A 21,631-nucleotide genomic window follows, 5' to 3' on the forward strand; every position below is an offset into this window, starting at 1 on the left:
TGGTCAAAAAATCTGCCACCGAGTTATTAATTTTTTCAAAAAATAGGGATTTTTGAAAACAATCGAAACTTCATGCAAAAAAAATGAAATGTTAAAACATGAAACATTCGTGAAATTTACCGATCTTTTTGAATTTTTTTAAATCAAGACTAACATATTAAAAGGGCCAAACAGTGAATATTACGCCCATTTAAAATGCTAGTTTTGACTTAAAAAATTTTAAATTAATTTCACGAATGTTTCATGTTTTAACATTGAAAATCGGACCATTAGTTGCTGAGATATCGACATTAGAAAATGGTAGGCTGTTTGGGTGAGACTTCGAAAACTTTAATTTTCCTGTTTATATTTCTTTAAGCCACTGTATCTCAGCAACCACAGGTCCAATCTTCAATGTCTTTTAGACAATTTTATGGCAAATTTTCTGAACTTTAAAAAAATGTATTTTTAGAACTAGTCACTCTTGGTGACTATTTTTAAAAATCAGAAAACTGCAAATATTTCGCTAAAATCAAACTTTCGGTGGCGCTATATCTTGAAAACGGAGCCCTTTATCAAAAAATCTGTAAAGTACTTTTCGATTGGAAATTCAATTTTACATAAAAAAAATTAAGTCAAATTTGTTTTTGCATGAAACTTCGTTTTTTTCCGAAAATTACTATTTTTCAAAAAAAAAATATAATTCGGCGGCAGATTGTTTGACCATGTTTCTCTATAGCTCAAAAGTTGCGGATTTTTGTCCCCTAAACCATATCAAAAAATCTCGAAAATCAAAAAATACGTGTTTTGGGAAATTGAGTTTTTGTGAAAAAAAGTTGATTAAAAAATCTGCAATTTTTTTGTGCCAGATATTGACAGATTTTGCCAGATTTTTCACTTTATGCCCATTTTGAACAATCTTTTGATTTAAATGAACGAATATAGTTGAGAATAGAATGTGTAATTCTTAAATAAAAAACAAATTCAACATTTTTGAGGCCATGTAATCAGTTAAACCATCTGAACTCTAAACATTTTTGAATTAATTTATATCCTCCCTCTTTTTTAGCATTCAGATTAGTTAGATTTTCGTCTGCCAGATTTTTCCAGATTTTTAATAGATACTTTGCCAGATTTTTCAAATTTTGACCTGGTAACCTTGCCTACAACTTTGCCGAAGACACCAAAATCATTGCTTCTCGATATTCTTACATTTTTCGTGAACAAACAAATCCAAATTACCACAAACTAATTTTCCAACTCGTCACTACACAGCAAAAAATCCGATGGTAAAATCGTATGCAAAAGCATGCACATCACCTTCGTCAAAATAAACACTAAATATTACACACTGCATGTACAATTTTTGCAAACACAAAAAAAAATGCAACCGACAGGATTCAAACCCAGCACCAACAGTAAGGACTGGCGCCTTAGCCCACTCGGCCATCAGACCGATGAAGAGCTGTTCGGATAAACGCATATATGAGCTTGACATTCCGGTCAAATAGGTTTACCATACTGATGGGCTACATATTTCAGGGTGTAAAATCACATAAAATTGTATAAAATAATGCAATATTTATTTTACACCCAGGCCTTTTACACGCAGCTGGAATACTACTTTTTTAGCTGTGTACCTTCTCACTCACAGTAAAGTAATCAAGAGACGCTTTGACACGCTCGAGCCTCCCCTCTGCAGGAGGTGGTTTCATCAAGGTCGAGCCACCCTCTTTTTCTGTTGTCGTTCTTTCTTCTTCTTTTCCTTCACGCGTATCATAATCATCCCACGACGACGACAACCAACAGGCCGCTTAAATCGCGCTTAAGTCGTTTCTAAGTCGGGCTGAGCTGCTGTGGGCTTTTTCTCACGCCTGTCAGCATCGCGAGTCTTGAGCCTGGGTGGGTGGTGCGGTCGACGAGGTGGCACGCGATGATGGATCATAAACGCAGACTGAATAGTTGTTGCAGCTGGGGCCCAGGCTGATCTTGCCAGACAGTTTGCCTCCAGGGCAGCCGTGATGACGACGAGAAGTGGCCACGGATTGAACACAGAGTAGAAGAAAAAAAAAACAACCGAGAGTCTCAATTTGTCCACCATTTGTCGAGAAGGGTTGCACACAGTCTGCGGACTGCTGCTCAGTAGACGACGGCGTGGTGAGTGGTTCTGATGACAGCAATTCGTTTTGCAAAGGGAATGATTTAGGGGTTTCGATTACTGAATGGTAGTACCAAGTACGAAATTGAACTGCCAATTGAGATGGCGCGATTTGGCGGAAAATTAACCATATTGATTGAGATCTATAAAATGGTGAAACATAAATTAGAAGTGATCCCTCAGTAACGTTTTGACAAAATGGCAAAATCACGTGGTCTTCAAATTCCACCACCATTTTGAAAACAAAATATGATGGTAACAAGTTGACATACTCTGATTATTTGAGGCCGAAGCACTTTCGATCTGGATCCTGCTGGTTTGAAGTGGATGCTTTGTATTAATAACAATGCTTTTTTGAAGTTGTAAAGAGTTACGATCTGTACCTGCACGTCAATTGTCCTTAATATTTCAGTGTTCTGAATATAAATGTAAGTTAAGGTTGGTACATTTTTGCATCAGTTGCAACACCCAATCACAATGTCGACCAACCTCTCTCGGACACTCGAACTCAGTCTAGTGCATAGTAAAGCAAAGTATAGAGTCTCATCATCATCAATTCGTAATGTGCATCCAGCAACAAAATAGCCCTGTGTAAATGCTACAGAATGCAGACATCTCCGCCGCGAAGAAAGAAAACACAAACTGCAGCAACATCTTCAGAGTTCGGTCTGAAAACGGTTGAAAAGCTTGAACAAAAAGCTTGGCGTGCAGCCACCGGCCGCGGAGATTGCGAAAAAAAGAGGCCTCAACGCTGCGCTGCACACTGCTTCTTCTTGTGGAATCGCCAAAGTCTGAATTCAGTCGCAATAGTAGGTAGTATGGTAGTAAAAACGTACTCCAAGCTGTGAACTCTCGGCGCATTGAAATTTTTACTATTATATGACCTGCTCGGCGGTCGATCCAACCCGCGTCCGTCCGCCCAGTCAGTGGTCAGTCTCCGGACCGAGGAGTAATACACTCAATCAAAATGAAGTTATTGCTCGGCAGGAGGTCTCTGATGGTGATTGCCTGAGGGCCACGCGCGCCTTATGGACCTGGAGGTAGATGCCCGGCAGGGATGCCTTCTCATAAAAATCGAACAAAGTTTGCATTATGGGATTGTTATTGATAGAGACGGAATCCCTGTGGTTGATGGTTGTTATGCGGTGCGAGACCACCAATTGGTCTTCTTTTGTGCGAAACCAGTGAGGTCATGAACTCGAAAGTGAAGCGAATTGCGAACAATGTGATGAGTTGTTGCTAGAATTATTTTTTACATTATTCAGCATGACATAATGGTTACAATTATTGTTCATGGTCGTTCTGAGGATTTTTAGCAATTCATGCAAGATTCAGCGCAGATTTGATTTTAAGATCTATGAAAGTATTTTTTTCCATTTTGTGTAAAGATTGTAACAACACTTTGAAGAAAATTAAATAATACCAAGTAAAGTCATTTTCTATTTTTTTTTTTATAAAAAATAGGGTAAACTTTTCAAAAAGGCCAAACATTCTATAATTCACCCTTTTAAAATGTTAGTCTTGGTTTAAAAATTTTCAAAATATTGTTTTCGAAAAGATCGAAAAATTTCACAAATGTTTCATATTTTAACATTGAAAATCGGACCATTAGTTGCTGAGATATCGACATTGAAAAATGGTGGGCTGTTTGTGTGAGACTTAGAAAACATCAATTTTCCTGTTTTTAAACCATTGCACAGTGGGCAAAATGGAACCCAAAATCGGACCTAATTGAACGCGGCTGGTTCCCTGGTATGAATAATACTGTTTCTAATGTAAAAAAATCCAGGGAATCGATTGGTGATGGTTTCATCCACCGCACGAAACGGCAAAGGGTCCATTTTGCCCCAATTCCCCATTTTTAAACATTTTTTCTAGAAAATCGGTCTGTATTTAGAGCGGAGGCTTTATGCGGCCTTCCAAAATGCACTTAACTTACGTGAAAATGTTCCAGGAATCCAGTAAAAATAACCACTTGCTCCGCAAAAATCATCTAGGGTCCATTTAACCCCGATTCCGCTATAAAAGCATTTTTGGCCGTTTTCAAATGTTAGGTCAGATTTTAAAAATCTGAAAATATTTTATCGCAGAGATCAGACAATTTTACATAAGAATGACGATTTGCACTTGAAAGTTTGACACATTTATGTTGATATAGAAATTAAACTAAATAAAATGATTGAAGAATCACTTTTGGGCCAATTTTCCCAAACGCAGAATAAACTGCCTTTCACATACATTTTATTTTTATCAACATAAATGTGTCAAACTATCAAGTGCAAATCTTTATTCTTATGTAAAATTGTCTGATCTTTACGATAAAAATATTTTCAGATTTTTTAAATCTGACCTAACATTTGAAAACGGCCAAAAATGCATTTATAGCGGAATTGGGGTTAAATGGACCCTAGATGATTTTTGCGGTGCAAGTGGTTATTTTTACTGGATTCCTGGGACATTTTCACAAAAGTTAAGTGCATTTTGGAAGGCCGCATAAAGCCTCCGCTCTAAATACAGACCGATTTTCAAGAAAATTTTTTTAAAAATGAATTGGGTGGACCCTTTGCCGTTTCGTGCGGTGGATGAAACCATCACCAATCGATTCCCCGGATTTACCAGGGACCAGCCGCGTTCAATTAAGGGAACCAGCCGCGTTCAATTAAGTCCGATTTTGGGTTCCATTTCGCCCACTGTGCATTGCATTGCAATATCTCAGCAACTAAAGGTCGTATCAACAAAGTCCGATAAAGCAAAATATAGAGAATTTTCTCAGCTTTTCAATAATATTTTTTTTCAAAAGTGAGCAAACATGTGCACTAATTTAAAAAAATGAAAAACTGCGACTATTTTGAAAATAGTTACATAAAAATGGCTATAACTTGAAAACGGTGCACTTTATCAAAATTTTACTAGAGTACTTTTTGATTGCAAATTTGATTTTACATCAAAAAATGAAGTTGAAAACTTTTTGCGACCAAAATTTCGATTTTTTGAAAAAATTAGTATTGATTAAAAAATTCATAACTCGGTCAATGATTTTTTGCACAACCTGGAAATTTCTGAAAAGTTGGCTTTTTATGTCCTCTAAAACATATCAAAAAATAAAAAAAAATAAAAATAGTGTTTTAATGCAAATCAAGTTTTAATGATAAAAAGTTAAATAAAAAAATCACCAATTTTTTTTTACCGTGTACCATTTTTTTCCAGTGTAGTCCGAATCCATACGTACAATTTTGCCGAAGACACCAAATCGATCAAAAAATTCCTTCAAAAGATACAGTTTTTTGAATTTTCATACATCATTTTTGTATGGACAGCTGCCAAATTTGTATGGAAAATTATATGGACAAACTAATGATGCAAAATGGCTTCTTTGGGCATACCGAAGGCTCCAAAAAAGTTTCAGCCGGATTAATAAATACAAAAATTAAAATTGAAGAAAAAAGACCGATTTCTTAGAGAATTGCTCTATTTTAAACTGTTGCATTTAATTTAACTGTATTTAATTTTTGAACACTGCGGTAGCATTTTTGTATGGACAGCTACCAAAATTGTATGAATACAGTCGACTCTCTGGCTGTCGATCTTCTCGATATCAATATTGCTCCATCTATCGATGAATTCTTCAGTCCCTTCAAACTGCATACTACGTTTGACTTTATTCCTCGATATTTTCTCTTGCTTGAAGGATCTCTTCCTCGACGGTCCCTTGGATTCTGTTTGCTTTAAAAATCTCTTCCGGTTGTCAATATTGTCACTATCTCATGGCTTACATAGACATTTTTTTGCGAAACGAAGCTTTGAAGGGTGTTTGACATTAGTTTGTTTTTGTTTGATGGACGTTGCCATGATTCTCTCCCATAGCTGGGTACCAAGAAAAACATATTTTCAATCGAGTCTTCATTTTGCATCGTTCTGTAAACTGATGATTCTCTTCCTCGACGGTCCCTTGGATATTGACAACCAGAGAGTCGACTGTATTTGAATGGATAAATTAATTATGCATCATTTAAACTGAATCATTCCATCTGCGTCTCGGTCTACGTATCGAGCAGTAAAGGTAAGAACAAGATTGTCCGTCAGGCCTGAACGCAAACGCAAATTTTTGCGCCTGTCATCATAGCCTGCCAGTCATCGACCATTGAACAAAGCAACCCCTGCAGATTGTTCGACTGACAGTTGATGGAAAAATCGAACTGGCACAGCGTTTTGCGTTCACCACTGCGTCGAACGGACAATCTTGTTCTTAGCTTAACAATCGCGCTTCCAAGCGATAAACTCATTTCACTGAGACCAAAGAACCAAATCAGCGTGTAGCTCTCTTCAACTCGGGACGTCAGTCAGTTTTCGCCGGGTTACTTTGCTGTTTATTTCGTTCGACTTGTCTTTTATTGAGTTTATGTATTTATTGACCGGTTTAGGCTGTGAATTTCACCAAAATGAATCAATTTCTCAAACAATGCAGGACAATACTTGGGAATAAAGTAAGTTTACTACATTTTAGAAGATTGAAAAAAATATTACTATTTTAACCTTTTTCAGCTGCCAAAATTAATCGTCCTCGGCAACGAAAGTTGTGATTTGGACTCCGCCGTGTGCTGCCTTTGTTTGGCCTTCAATCTAGCGAAAAACCCTGGAATTATAAAGTCCCTCACGACATGTAACAACCCAGTGCTGCCAGTCCTCAACGTGACCCGCGAAGAGCTCCCGCTGAAGACGGAAGTCGTTCACTTTCTGCGCTCCAATCATGTTGATTTGGCCGATTTGGTGTGCCGGGATGAAGTTGAGCTTCCCGAGGGACAAAGTGAGACCAAGTTCGTTCTGGTTGACCATCACGTGTCCAGGTTTCGATGGAACGTCGTAGCCGTTGTGGACCATCGACCCTTTGATGGGAACTCTGGCCTCGAGGGTGGGACTTACAAGTTTATTGAGCAAGTCGGTTCTTGTGCCACTCTGGTGACCAAATTGATGGAACAGGTTGATCTTTGTAAGGACGTTACTGGAGGGAATGCAGAAGTTCTGAGACTTTTGTACGGGGCCATCGTGCTGGACACGGTGAACTTTTCCGCAGAAGCTGACCGAGCACGACCGCTGGACCATGAAATGGCGGCACTGATTGAGCGTAGTCTGGGGGTGGCGGAGTCTAGAGCGTATCGAAAGCAACTGTTTGATGAACTGGTTGCGAAAAGGAGTGATGTTTCCAGCCTCGATTCGCTGCAGATATTGTCGAAAGATTTGAAGATAGTTTCGAAGAATAGAATTACGGTTGCCATTCCGGGTTATCCGATCTTGGTTCAGGAGTATATCAAACTTGATGGAGTTGGGGAGAACTTGCGGAAGTTTGCTGATAAAACCAACTCAAATGTTATCGTACTGATGGGTATGAAAGTGACGGATGGCAGCGTGCAGAGGGATTTGGGAATTATAAATATTAACAACGAAAAGTTACATCAAGAGGTAAATCTCTAAAAAAGACATTTTAGAAAATAATTAAAACAATTTTAAATTACAGATTTTGAACAAATTAACCTCAAGCGTTTCACCGGATTTTGCGTTCAAGAAACACGATCACGTTATGATGGAGGGATCATTTTTCCAACAGTGCAACGTAAGAGTTACTCGAAAGCATCTTTTGCCTTTGGTGACCAGTGTTGTGGAAGGGTTTGGCAGCAGTGATTAAAATAAAGGTGCATTGTCTGTTATATGGAACCAAGCATTGAATAAATTAATTTGTTCTGAAATTTGATTTCTTCATGGGTGTTTTGATCTAAGTCTTCCTAAATCATGTCCCGCAACGTCCTCTCAACAATTCTTCTCCGGTTCTTCATTGTTGTGCACAAATTTCATTATTATTATGCACTTTGAAGGAATGCGCCATTCCTTCCCTTAAACAACAAGAACCGCCAACCGGTAATGCCATTTGCCGTGTTGTTGTCTGTTTTTCCTTTTTTTTCGAGGCGTTATGACAAGCAGGCAAACAAAACCCACTCGCGGCATCAAAGTTTGGAGTCACGATCGATCGATCGCGCCCCGCAGAAGCAACTCCGAACAGGTATTTAATGCCAGTTCGGCTTGAAAGAAAGAAAAAAAAGCGAAGAAGATGCACCCTCCGAGCACGATGAAGCTATTTCCAGCAGTGCTGGTATAGTGCTACGTTAGTGCTGCGGGATCGACGAACATTGTCGTAAATCGTGGCTGGAGGAGGACGCGGAAGGATTCTCGCGCTCCACGACAGTTGAATGTCAAAATGTAACCTATTCCTTGGTTGAACTGAGCTTAGTCGGGGGGAGGGAAAAGAAGAAGATCACGCTAGAAGTATGCCTTTTTTTCGAAACGGTGAGGTAGCATCATCATCATCGCGGAAGAACTCTCCAGAGGCTGCTGTCGTCGTCGTCATGTTTCATGCAAATTTTAGCATTATTCAAGAATCACGCTCCCGAGACATTGTCTCTAGTTTTGCTGCTTTTAAGCAGCTTCTGAGTTTCTCTCTTGATTTAAAACCTCTTAGAAGATTTAAATTTGAGATTGGAAACTGATAATCGGAGTCGCGCCTTGTTTACTTATTTATAAAATGATGATTGCATGAATGAATGATAGTATTTATTTCAGAAATTTAGATTCATAAAATCATGAAAAGTATGACGAAACTCTAGAGTACAAATAATCACGAATTCTTGAATTGAAAATTATGATATCTTGAACAGTTTTTTTTTTGTGCGTTTATAATATGGCTATGTGATTTTTTACTCTGGAAAATAACGAAATACACGAAACTTTATAAAAGATGAAATAACCTATAAAATAGCATACATCACATTTTATACTAATCTTTAATCGAATTAGTACTATCTTCAACATTTTTGCCCGTGATACAAAAAAAAAACCTTTTTTAATTTTCTCTGCTTTTTTGTCAGGTAAGATTGTAAAATAATACGATGGTTTGAAAAATAAGTTCATTTCTAAAATAAAAAAGCACAAACCAGAAAAACATAAACAAATTAAAAAATAATTCGAAATTTTAATTTATTTTTTTAAAGATAAGAAATTTTTACGATCAGCATTCAGAAAAAAAAGACATAAATGGAGAACATTTTAAAAACAAAATGAGCAATTCTCCACCTAAACCGGAAATGGATTTTATATTTTTTGATTTGGTCCAAACAAACCCCACAATTCTTTCGTTATGACCAAAGAAGCAATTTTGTTTCATTGGTTCACCCATACAATTTTGACAGCTATCCATACAAAAATGTCACATAAATATTCGAAAATCTGTAACTTTTGAAGTGATTGTCTGATCGACTTAGTGTCTTCGGGAAAGTTGTAGGTATTTGTGAGAATTTTTCAGAAAAAGAAATATTTCTAGAGTTTTTTTTGAAAAGGTCCAATACATCAAATTTCCAGTTTATTTTTGCTTTATGGGTGTTTTTGAAACCGCCTTTAGTCAGGAGTATTAAAAACACCGAAAAAGCAAAAACCGAAAATTTGGTTTATTGGACCATTTTTTTATTTAAAAAAAAAAAACAATTTCCCAAAATCTATGTTATTTTATTTTTCACACCGCAAATTTTGAGCCATAGAAAAGTATGTGAAATTTTAATCAAACATTTTTTTGGCTTCAGTTTTTAATGTGAAATCAAATTTGCAATCGAAAAGTACAGTACTGATTTTTTGGTAAATACACCGATTCCAAGATATCGCCACTTGAAGCTTAATTTTAACTTTGTCCATGATTGTCCATGAGATCCAAATATATATATATATATATATTTTTAAAGTTCCATCAAAATTGGCTAAGAGACAATGAAGATTGGCCTCCTGGTTGCTGAAATAAAGGAATATAGAAAATATAAGAAAAAGAAACAAGAAAGATTAAGTTTTTTAAGTCTCATTCAAACATTCCCACATTTTCTAATGCCAATATCTCAGCAACTAATGGTCCAATTTTCAATGTTGAAAAATGAAACAATTGTAAAAATTTTATGATTTTTCGAAAAAAAAAAATTTGAAATTTTGGAATCAAGACTAACATTTTAACAAGACCAAAAATTTTATACTACGTAATTGAATAATAAATTTAAAAAGCCTGATTTGGGAAACACTCGAGAATTTTTGATATTTTTAAGTTTCTGAAAGCTTTAAAGGCATTTTAGTTTAAAAAAATACTTGGGACCATTCAATAAAGACGTAAAATGATTTTTTTAACATCAATTTCAAAGTTTTTTTTTTCTCAAAAATTTTGCAGGGGAGACAAAAAAATTAACTAAAACTTGGGTTTGCCTTATATCATTAAAAAATATTTCAATTTCAATCAAAATCACTCCAATCTTTCGAGTCAAAGTCACCCTCTACGAGTTAACGCCAACGATGCGACTAAATCCAGCATGGTCAGGGGTGACTTTGGCTCATAATAAACTGCAAAGAGCAAGCCTCACAAACACTCGCAGCAAGCCAGGCACGCGCACGAACACAGACAACTGCTGAGAAGCAAAACAAACCCTGCCGTAGGTTTGACAGAACTATTCGAGAATAACAACAACTTCTCAAGGGGAAGGTAAGTTGGGTAAAATTGAGTGAAATTTGCATCGATATAACTTAATTTTCAATGTTTTAGATGCCACGAACGTACAAACGGGCGGAAAATGCCCGAGGCTATCAAAAGTACGGCGAAGCGGCACTGCAGAAATGTCTGAAGGCAATCCAGAACGGGATGACCCACCGGAAGGCGTCGGAGATGTATGGCATCCCGCGAACCACAATCACCAACCGACTTCAGGGGAAAACCGGTGAAAAGGTCGGTGGACGGCGTGCGTTTACCGACGAGGAGGAACAGCTGTTTGTGGACTGTCTGGTCGTGATGCGAGATTCGGGACTGGCGGTCAACGAACACGATCTGCGCTTCGTGGTGAAAAGTTACCTCACGGAGGTGGGCAAAACGGTGCCCCGGTTTGCGGACAATAAGCCGGGGCCGGATTGGACCAAGTTGTTTCTCGGGCGGCACCCGGAGCTGGCCTTTTTGGAAACAAACAGGAAAGGCAAGGGAAACATCCCGGAGGAAACGCTGAGCGCCTGTGTCAGAGAGCTGATCGAGTCGGCGGATATTCCAGGGGTGGAGATTGCGATTTCCGACGTGCCGGAAATTATGCAGCACTTTTTGGACGTTTAGATTTTTTTGCGTTTAAGATATTGTCTTAATTTTGGTGTAATTTAAGTTATTGACAAGTGAAGAGTGATTTTATTAATAAAAATGTAAATAATGAAAACCATCAGTTTTAAATTTAACTTCATTCAGTGAAATAGAATCACACAGAAAAAATGATGGCAATATTCTTCAGGTTATGGTAAGAGATTTTGTATCAAAAAAGTGCGTATACATCAGAAAATTATGAATTTTCATCAGTTTCTGGTGAATATTCATCAGATTAACATTTTTTAGGTAATATTACTCAAAAAAGAGGTAATATTCAACCTACCAAATTTTCAACATTTCAAAATTCAACTTTTTTTTGCTGTGTAGTAAATTTTCTAATCTTATTATCTGCATAAAAAATTAGAGCGTTATTGCCATATCTATTTATTTTCTAACAGGGAAATGGAATTGAATTTCTACATTGAAAGTCTATCGAAATAATTCAAATATTAACCTAAAATCCAATTAACTCCTTTTTTCGGAGAAATAAATGTGGAAAACACTCCAAGCTAGTGCAGGCCTTTCCAACAACGTGACAAACTCACGTGGACGGTCGCCAATGTCGCGTTATGTCACACAGATGGCATTTTCCACGCGTCTGCTTTTGATTGCAAAAATTATTGGAGCATAACCGGTCCGAAGCCCCAAAACGAATGTCCCATCACCCTAATGAAAAAAGCTGTCATTTGCCAACAAAAAAACCATTAATTGACATTAGATGAATGGGTGCTCTATAAAACATGCGTCCAAATTTATGGATTTCCAAACGTTCACCCACTTGTTGCCGCTGATTGATCTCATTTTCCAATACAAACCAATCGAAACGAAAAACAAACAAACAATTGATTCTCATTTAAAAATAATCACTCATTAGAGCAAATTTCGCAAAGTAGCCCGGCACGCGTTCGAGTGGTGCCCACTTTGACCTGACCTTTCACACTAGGGGGGGGTGGTGGTGAGTTTTAGAGTTTTGAACGCGGCCGAAGGTTACTAGATGACCCGGGCCCGGGCTTGCGAAGAAAAACAAACCAACTTGCGAGGCTGGGAGGCCGCGCGCGTCCTCCACGATGAAGATGTTCGGGCTAATTATTTTCACTTTAGGTCGTCAAGTTTGTTTTCATGTGCCTTTTTTTTAGTTGAGCTAAACAGTGTACAGCTGCTACTGGGGTGGCTTCTGTCGTGAGTAGGTTTTAGGAGACCTCATGACATATAGGTGACGAATGACCACATTTCGGTGAGTCACCATGTTTCAATAAACAACAACATATTAATTATTTTATAAATTTAACATTTTTTGGAAATATTTTATAACATACAACGTTTTATAAATAACGGTAATTTCTGGAGCAACATTTGAAAAGGGCGATTGACAGCAGCAACTATTGTGCAAATTCCAAGACAATGAGTAACTACAGTAGTTGTTGCGAAATTGGGTACTAAAGTCCTATGTCATTTTTTATGTACAACGTTAAAAAACACGATTAAAAACCATTTCTGATCACTTTTTTTTTTTCATTTTAATGAAATTTTTTTTTGACAAGACAACATTTTTTCGATGGATCAACTATGGTCCCCTTGGAACGTGCTGTCAAGTAGGAGCTTGTCTGTCAAGAAGGACCGTGAGGTTAATTTTTCAAAATTGATTTAAAAATCCATTTAAACTCTTTGTGGTCGTACAAAGGGTCATTGTACTCAGAAAAATAAGCTTTATCACTGTAAACAATAATATCAGCAATCTAAGCTTCATTTAAGAACCCAATTGGGCTGAGAATGTAGCCCAGTCACCGTATCCCAGTCACGACGTTCTAGCAGGATTCTAGCAGAATTCTTAGAAAGCTGGATATTCTTAGAGCATTCTAGCAGAAATGTTCCACCGTTCTAGCAGGATTCTGACAGAACCAGCTCTGCTAGAATATTTCGTGACTGGGATGCTGCTCGCTAACTGGGCTGAACGAAAAATAACGAGGGGACCACCGATGCATAGTATTTTTTGATGAAATATAAAAATAAAATTTAGTCAAATTTATTTACAGTGCTTACTTTTCATATTATTTTAATTGTGACTTGGAATTAAATAAAAGTTTGAAAAATGTTTTTTTTTTATTTATTGAACATTATTTTTGCATCCATTAACCCCTCGGTCATTTCGGTTTGTTTTGGGTTTTTGACGTTTGTCTGCTTTCTAAGTGGCCATCGAGCGCCCAGTTAAAATATTGTTTTACACTTCGAGTTTTGTGAAAAAAAGTTTCCTGAAGTTAAATAATTAGCCAAACAGTTCAAACTGTTAAAATGCTTAACCGACAAACTTAAGGGGATGAAATGTGGTTTTTTTTTTGAATAGGTCCAATAAACTAAATTTTTAGTTTTTGCTTTTTGCATGTTTTTAATACCCCTGGCTCAAGCCGGTTTCAGAAACACCCAAAAAGCTAAAAGTGGAAATTTGGTTTAGGCTGGTACAAATATTTTTAAAAGTTTCTGTCACACCCCCCCCCCCCCTTCAAAATTGGCCCGAAAAATCAGGGGGCAAAAAAATATTTTTACAATAAACTTCAAAATTTCAATGAAAATTCAAGTGCAGCCAGCTGAAATCAAATTAAAATACATTCTTCTGCGTTTAAAATCATTTTTAGCATGTTTGGGTTTATTAAAAAATCTTAAGATTTTTTGAAAATTTTCGATGCAAAATCTTTTTTTTCGATACAATTTTTGTTTTTGTCAGATCTTAGATTTTTTGAAAACTAATGATTGCAAAACAACTGAACTAGTGTAAAATGCATTTTAAAACACTTTTTTCATTTAAATGTGAAGACTATGGCTTGTTATTTTAATTTTTATATTTTTTATTTTTTTGCCCCGGCCAGGGCCGAGGGACAAAAACTTTTTTAAATATTTGCATCGGCCTTATTGGACCTTTAAAAAAAAAACTCCAGAAATTTTTTCATAAATTCATTTATATTTTTTCAAAATTTTCAGAATTCAGAATTGATTAATAAATTGATTTTGGACTTTTTTAATTGATGCCTTTCTAGGAGGGGTGTTGGGTAGAGACCCTAAATAGGGAGACTGGTCTAAGCTGGCTAAATCGATCTGGCAACGTAAGTTTTGAGCTTGGCAACACTGATAAGTTTTGCTGGGCGTAAAGGCACATGCTCGTTTGGATACGTCAAACTCGTGTCTGTTTGGGTACGTCAAATTCACTTCGACCAGTCTCCCTATTTAGGATCTCTAGTGTTGGGTTGTAGAGGGTTAAATTTATATTAGTTTGATATTTTCCATATGTCATTCCCAAAACATCAAAATAGTAGTTTATGCAACATGTTGCAAAGAGGATTTTTCAGCACTAGTCGTACATTTATCCAACGAGGTTCACCGAGTTGGATAAATACGAAGAGTGCTGAAAAAAACATGTTTTGCAACGAGTTCCAAACAACATTTTTTGCAATTCCAAAAAACACACACTGAGTGAAATTTTATGTCAAATCTTCATGTATTTTGTCAATAAATCGTTTAAATCAAAAAAAAATGTTGAAAAGTGTTACTTTTCGAAACAAGTGCTGAAAAGTTCAACTTTTAAGCATCCATTTGAGTGCTGAAAAGTAGAACTTTTCAGCATTTATTTTGAAAAGTGTTGCTATTCGATTCTGTTATTTTTGGTACAGAAAAGTAGGCTATATCGTCGTTCAAGAATAACAGGAAAAGTAAGAAGTTTCACGACGGAATTGCTAAAAAATAATTAATTGATTTAGAAAATGTGTCATACAAAATAATGAAGTGCAAATTTTCCCCTCTCTCCTCTTCCAGCGCTAACGCTAACACTGACCGCCATCACGGGCACGGGCGGCCAGTTTCCGCCCGGGCCCCGCTACAGCCTGGACAACATGCCCAAGACGAGCTTCAGCTGCCGGGACAAGATCCTCGGCGGGTACTACGCCGACTCGGAGACCCAGTGCCAGATGTTCCACGTGTGCGTCAAAGTGTCCGGAATAGGCGTAAGTCCCATGCTCCCAGCTCGGAAATCAACCATCAAAACACCACTCGCAACTAATTCAGACATCAAGCTTGATTACTTGAACACACACCGCTGCGGCAGAGTAGGTTTCCCATTACAACAAGCGATGAACGATTACCGATCGAGCGCCATTAATCAGCTTTTACATCATCGATTGTCATTTGAACGCCAATGGGTTGACCTCGCTTCCCCTCTGATGGCTAGGGTCTCATTAGGTACCGACCACAGCGATGATCGACTCTCGTTCGGATCGTCGTCAAACTCCCAAGAGACATCACCGTGAGCAGCAGAAACCCCGGCAATGGAATTCCACCAACGACGATCGAAGACGACGACGACGATGATTCGACACAACTCCGAGTTTTTCCCAAGAGATTCGGTTGACCTTTTAGTGAGATGATCAACCGTGGTCATCAGCCACTTCAAGACCTTTTCAGATCAAGTCCTCTTGCGCAGTTGTACCTACGACATTGGGACTGAAAATGGACAAGTCACCTACTTATGTGACAGTACTAGTAGCAATCATGGGATTACTTTTGGGAACCAATTTGCCCTCACACACCTGCTGGCGAACAACTCATTTAACGCTTGATCAATTAGTCACGATTGCGTAATTAGTGTCTGAGACAACGAGATACAAGTATGCTAAATTTGCATAAATTACAATTCGCTACTGGTTAATGCTACCAACCCTTGGTGCAAAGATAATTTTGTATAATTGTGCAGTCAGGGGTGCCACATTAGTAACAATACAAAAACAAAAAAAAATTGATTGGAAAGTGCTACAAAATCCGTTGCGAAATTTAAGGTATATTTTTAGTTGTAGCAGTAGTGCTGGAAAAATAATGAAAATTTATTAAAATTACGCATTTGACGAATTGGAAACATTTGAAACAAAATCAAGATAAAGAATTCAAACCTTTTCAAAAAACATTATCACTTTAAATGCTTTGTAATTAAAATAATTTTACCAATTTCTGAACCAAAGTAAATCAACATAAACCGGTTTAGCTGACAGCGTTTTTTGAATCAGTTTGGCATGCTAAACAGTCTTACAAAAAAACGGTGAAAATTGCCCAGAAAGTGGTAAAATTTTCGCTTTTTTGAAAATCTTCATATATATTATTAATAGTCAAGCAATAATCGTTTTTGGGTTTTGAATATATATATATATATTTTTTTAATATCGACTTGCGAACCCCTGACCTGTACCATCTCTCAACCATCATCAGCTTTCTAGCCTTGAGAAGGCCAACCACCTTTTGCCGAGAACCAGCCTACTGCGTTCTTCACGCGCGCTGCATAGATCATAAAAACCTCCCCCTCAAGAGAGTCCACCACTTAATTGCAGCGCTCGTTGCGCAAAGTTGCAGAACCCTTCCACAACGGTTCCAACTCTCGGAACATTCCCAGCATCACCACCAGCAAAGGCCCAAAGACCCAAGAGGCGCGCGCGCGCCCGGCTGATTTCACACCTCATTTTATAATCACGACCATTGTTTTCAACCAGTCTCTCTGTAGGTAACTAGACCACCAGATCCGCCGTCGACCGGAGAGACCTTAACCAACATCAACAACACAACACCGCCACCGCCACCAACATCTGCAGCACACTCCCAGAAATCGCACTGCTCGCGGCACCTCCGACACTACCCTCCAAGACGCCAACGCCAGACTCCGCGACGGACCTCCCCAAAACAACCAAGTCGAAGGCAATTTAAATTTTCTCACGAATTAATCTCTTTTTCTTCTCTTTTCTCCCAACGACACCTCTCGTCGCGTCCGCACGCCTGCTGCGATCAATTGTTTGAAAATAAAAAAATAAAAAAACGCACGTGGCCTTGCGCAAACCGGCACGGCGTCGCATGACAGGTGCAAGACTTCAGATTCCTTTGCCCCAATGGTACGGCTTTCGACCAGGAAGCCCAAATCTGTGCCGATTGGGGCGATGTCGACTGTGAAGCCGCCACGCTGTACTACGGCAGCGACAACTTTGACCTGTACCGGCTGGGGTCCGGCTTCGAGAGCAAGCGGGCGCCGTTCGCCGAGGAGGAGGAAGCGACCTTCCACCTGCAGCGGGCTGAGACTAGTGGGTGTTCTTCAAAACGAGGTCGTTTTAGATGTTCTGAAGTTGGGTTTGTTTTCGCAGGTGACGCTAGACGTAGCAAACAGTTCATCGTGAACCAGAGCTCGAAGCCGCAGCAGCCCCCTGTACATTCGAATCCGAACCAGATTCCTCCGGTGCAACGGCCCCAGCAGCAACAGCAGCTTCAGCAGCACCACCAGCAACAACACCATCATCACCGGCAGTCTCCGGTCACGACTACGACGACCACGACAACAACCAGCACTACCGCGGCACCCTTCTACAGCACCACGGAAAACTACTTCAACAAGGCCAGTAACCTGCAGTACCAGAAGCAGATCCAACAGAAGCACCAGCAGCACAAGCAACAACAGCTGGCGTACAACCAGCAACAGCAGATCCAGCAGCAACAGTACCGGCAACTGACGGCCGCTGCCGCCACCGCAACACCTGCAGATCGATCACGTCAGGCCGAGGAACTCCGGTCAACGACACCGACCAGCTTCCCCAGCAACCATCAACCCACGCAGCGCACCAGCGACAACAGTAGTAACTATCCTAGAACCGATGGTCTGACTGCTTTTTTCATTCCTTATTGACCGAAAGACGCCATTTTGTTCTATACTCGTTTAACAGTTTATGCCTCATCGACCAACCTCGTTTCAGCTTAACCACAGACACTGTTTAAAGATTTTATGCTTTCATTAATCTTCCATTTCCTCACAGACGACGAAATCTTCCGAGGTTCTCACAGCTCCCACTTCTTCAACAACCGCAACAACGGCAAGGAAGATTTCGACGACGACTTTGTGCGACGTCCGGCCGCCAGCACCACTTCCCCAACAACCACCGCTCGTCCGGCAACACCCAGCAACACCAACGCCACCCGCTCTACCCAGACCCGGGGTCGCAACCGCGGACGCGGTAGCGTGCGTGCCCACAACCTGAACATTGTCCGTAGCGAAGCCAAGCCAACGCCGGCCCGTCAGCAAACGCGTCTCCAGGCAACCACTCCGGAAGACTTCTTTGACGTGCCCAAGATCCAGAACTTTAGCCGGGGCTCCGCCAACCATCACAACAATAACAACAACAACAACAATTTCCGGCAACAGCCTACTACGGTGCTGCAACCACAGACCGACAACAAAATCAACTTTGGCCAACAACAACAACAAAATCAGCAACCGGCATCAACGCCGGCGCCATTTTCTCGTGGTCAGCGCCCAACGCAAAATGCGGCAACTAGTCGAAGCTCGAACGCTTTCTTCCAGCAACAGCAAACTAACACGACACCCGCTAGATCTATTGCCCAGCAGTACCAAACCACGACTCCTGCCGCGCAGCGTTTCCAGCAGCAGCAACAACAGGTCAACACGACGCCACGGCCGCAGAACTTCCAGCAGTTCCAAACGACGACGAATGTTCCGCTGAACCAGCAACGCTACCAACCACCCAGTACACCTACGGCAGCCAATCAACACTTTACCGACTTCAACAACCAGTTCTTTGCGCCCAATCCGAGTACAACGCCGCCGCCGAACATCAACTACCAATTCTTCAGCCGGAATCCATCAACCCCTGTTCCAGCGCAGATCATAAACCGCAACCCGTCAACTCAAGCTCCAGCGCAGAACTTCAACCGAGTAACGCAGGCTCCTCAGTTCTACAACACCGGATTCGAGAACAAAGCCACCGAACGCAACGAACCCATCACGACGCCTCAGGAATCCCAGCGAAACCGCGCCCAATCTCGCTCCTTCAACATTGACCCCGCTCGGCTCAACCAGTTCAACTACAACGAGTACCAGGGAAGTCGCACAAGCACGACTACCAGCACCACTACAGTCGCTCCGACGCCAGCTGCCGCCGTCTTCGACTTCAAACCGTCCACGTACAATCCACTCAGCTATCGCCAGCAGCAGCAGCCCCAGCAACCTCTCCGTCAACATCCGCCATCGTTCAACGTGAACCCGTTCGACCCTCGCTCAACTGCGGCCTCCGTCTCGATCACCACGACCACCACCAGCACTCAGCGACCAGCGTCCAACAACGAGCAGCGCTACCAAACGATCTCGCGAAGCGCCAGTGACAACTACACCCCCTCGACCATCAAGAAGTTCTCCACGCTGGTCCCCAAAGATCAGTACAATCCGACGACCTTCAAACCGAACGCGCTCAGCAAGAAGGCTCTGCTGCAGTTCGTGATCCAGAAGCCCGAAAAGCAGGACAAGATCGTCCCCCCAGCGCCAGTCAAGAGCACGGTCTACGTACCAACGGTACCTCCAGTAAGCATCACCACGACCACTACGACGACCCAAGCTCCGGTAGTGCGCAAGCAACCCCAGCCCAACAACTTCTTCCAGCAGCCTCAGCAACAGCCAACGCGACCAACCACGACTACGACCACCACCACTACCCAGCGTCCGCAAGACATCGACGAAGACGACGGCCAGTACCATCCGGAACTGTACGAGAAGGACTTCTACCGGAACCGCGTCAAGGCCAAGTTCAACCAGGAACGCAAGCAGAACTCCCAAGATCCACTTACCTCCTCGCGGAACAACTTCTTCCAGCAGTCCACCCCGGTGTCCCAATCGCTATCCTCCAGCGACGAAGACGAGATCTTCCGGACGGCCCACTCGCAGAACATCGCCGCCAGCGGTAACGATCTGATCCTCGAGCGCGCACGGCAAGCCGCCGCCAAGATCAACGAGTTCCTGTCGTCGTCCTCGGTGAAGCCAACGGCACCGGCACCCACGAAAAAGGCCCACCACCAGTCCAAGGACGCCAACCAGCGGGTAAACCCCCGACCCTTCTCCAAGGCCCCAACGATCCCGCCGAACGCCACCAGCACCAAGAGACCCGCCGACGACAAGGAGGAGTACGACTACGCGTACTACGACACCGGCAGCCCGGACGTGCCCGAGTACGACGTCATCGAGGACTTTGGCCGGACGTCGGCGCACAAGAAGAACAAGAAAAACTAAGTCGGTAGCGCTTAGCAGGCGGGCATAACCTCAAACGTTTGACAGTTGGTGCAAGCGCGCCAGCTGTCAAAACGGGACGCCATGTTGTGGGGCGGCTGCCAGTTGTGTATAGATTTTAAATTAATTTAAATTAATTCACCTAGCGGAGCGAGCGCGATTTTCCTTAAGAATCCGAACGTCGGAGGAGGAGAAGTTGGGCGTGAGAGAGAGAGAGAGAGAGAGAGCGAAGATGCGCGAACCAAAACTACTGCCATTATTGTGATTGTCACTGTAAACTAACGACGCGGTCAAAAATGTTGTTGGTTTTTTTGGAACTGTTTTGCGACATCGATATAACAAAGCCAGTATTCTCGAGTGTAACCCTATTTTCATCTCCAGGACGGTGTCATCCGTCGTGAATCATTTATTTCGATTTAAAAAAGTGTTAGATTAAATTATTTTGTTTAGAGAAATCATCATTCCTTTAGTGTAAACTATAAAAACACACACACACTCTTTCAAGGCGAGATGTTGAGGTTAAAACGATGTAAGGAAAGTGAAATCTTCTTTTGTTTCTATCTGTCTAAATCAGTTGTAAATATGTTTTATTGAAAGCGAAATGTATGACATAAGAGGAAGTAATAAAGAAAACAAACGTTTATCAAAGCAGGCTGGCTTTCATTGTTTCCGAACAAAGTCCTTGCGAGGTCGTGACGTCAACGTGGCTGGTAAATGTCATTGGTGACCAGCCGGACCCTAAGATGACAGTTTTCGTGAGTTGCGCGTATTCACCGACAGATGGCCAGTGGGCCTCGTCGGATCCGCCCATTAATTACGCAACTCAAAATTTGCATGGGAAACTTTTTTTTCGTGACGGCTTTCGTGGCACTCTCCTTTAAACTTTTCTAGACTAATATTTGGACGAGGCGTATCTCTAAGCAAGTTTTTACAAAAATGATTTCAAACTGCTTATTTTGTCGTTTTAAACCGAAACAAGGCAAAAACTATATTTATTTAAACTATACGCCATTTTCCAAATTTTGGCTAGATAATACCAAGGGCCGCCATCTTAGGCCCACTGGGCCCACAAAAAGAGGTACGCTCAGTTTGTATGGGAGCTGTCAACATGCTCCCGGGCTGTTGGTGACAAACGACAGTTGCGACATCTTTGCTGTCAAGGAGCAAACAAGGACGTCATGACATTTGTCTCCGGGGAAGAACTTGGGGTAAATTATTTTTTTTT

At 40.8% G+C, this 21,631-nt stretch overlaps 3 protein-coding genes across 3 annotated transcripts in view; all 3 read left to right on the forward strand.

Annotated features, from left to right (window-relative positions):
• Positions 1 to 21,055, forward strand: part of LOC6036782 (myb-like protein Q) — a 41,507-nt gene extending 20,452 nt beyond the window's left edge. Inside the window, exons 3-6 of the mRNA XM_001846726.2 lie at positions 15,129 to 15,316; positions 17,209 to 17,425; positions 17,486 to 17,971; positions 18,149 to 21,055. Of these exons, the coding sequence (XP_001846778.2) occupies positions 15,129 to 15,316; positions 17,209 to 17,425; positions 17,486 to 17,971; positions 18,149 to 20,409 (3,152 nt within the window). The 3' untranslated portion in view covers positions 20,410 to 21,055. The remainder of the gene's footprint in view (positions 1 to 15,128; positions 15,317 to 17,208; positions 17,426 to 17,485; positions 17,972 to 18,148) is intronic.
• LOC6036784 (exopolyphosphatase PRUNE1) lies at positions 6,457 to 7,889 on the forward strand. Its single transcript, XM_001846728.2, has 3 exons — positions 6,457 to 6,621; positions 6,680 to 7,594; positions 7,650 to 7,889. Exons 1-3 carry the CDS (start codon positions 6,577 to 6,579, stop codon positions 7,815 to 7,817), a joined length of 1,128 nt encoding a protein of 375 aa, XP_001846780.2. The 5' UTR covers positions 6,457 to 6,576; the 3' UTR covers positions 7,818 to 7,889.
• Positions 10,586 to 11,403, forward strand: LOC119771151. The gene is made up of 2 exons (XM_038266578.1): positions 10,586 to 10,691; positions 10,752 to 11,403. The coding sequence occupies exon 2, from the start codon at positions 10,752 to 10,754 to the stop codon at positions 11,301 to 11,303; it is 552 nt and encodes a 183-aa protein (XP_038122506.1). The 5' UTR covers positions 10,586 to 10,691; the 3' UTR covers positions 11,304 to 11,403.
• Positions 21,056 to 21,631: the final 576 nt, after the last annotated feature.

The sequence above is a fragment of the Culex quinquefasciatus genome, chromosome 1 (genome assembly GCF_015732765.1).
Source record: "Culex quinquefasciatus strain JHB chromosome 1, VPISU_Cqui_1.0_pri_paternal, whole genome shotgun sequence".
Lineage (NCBI taxonomy): Eukaryota > Metazoa > Arthropoda > Insecta > Diptera > Culicidae > Culex > Culex quinquefasciatus.

Coding starts and splice junctions, on each gene's coding strand:
- LOC6036784 (XM_001846728.2), top strand. CDS start 6,577: ATGAATCAATTTCTCAAACAATGCAGGACAATACTTGGGAATAAA. Junction 6,622..6,679: donor GGACAATACTTGGGAATAAA/GTAAGTTTACTA, acceptor AACCTTTTTCAG/CTGCCAAAATTAATCGTCCT. Junction 7,595..7,649: donor ACGAAAAGTTACATCAAGAG/GTAAATCTCTAA, acceptor TTTAAATTACAG/ATTTTGAACAAATTAACCTC.
- LOC119771151 (XM_038266578.1), top strand. CDS start 10,752: ATGCCACGAACGTACAAACGGGCGGAAAATGCCCGAGGCTATCAAAAG.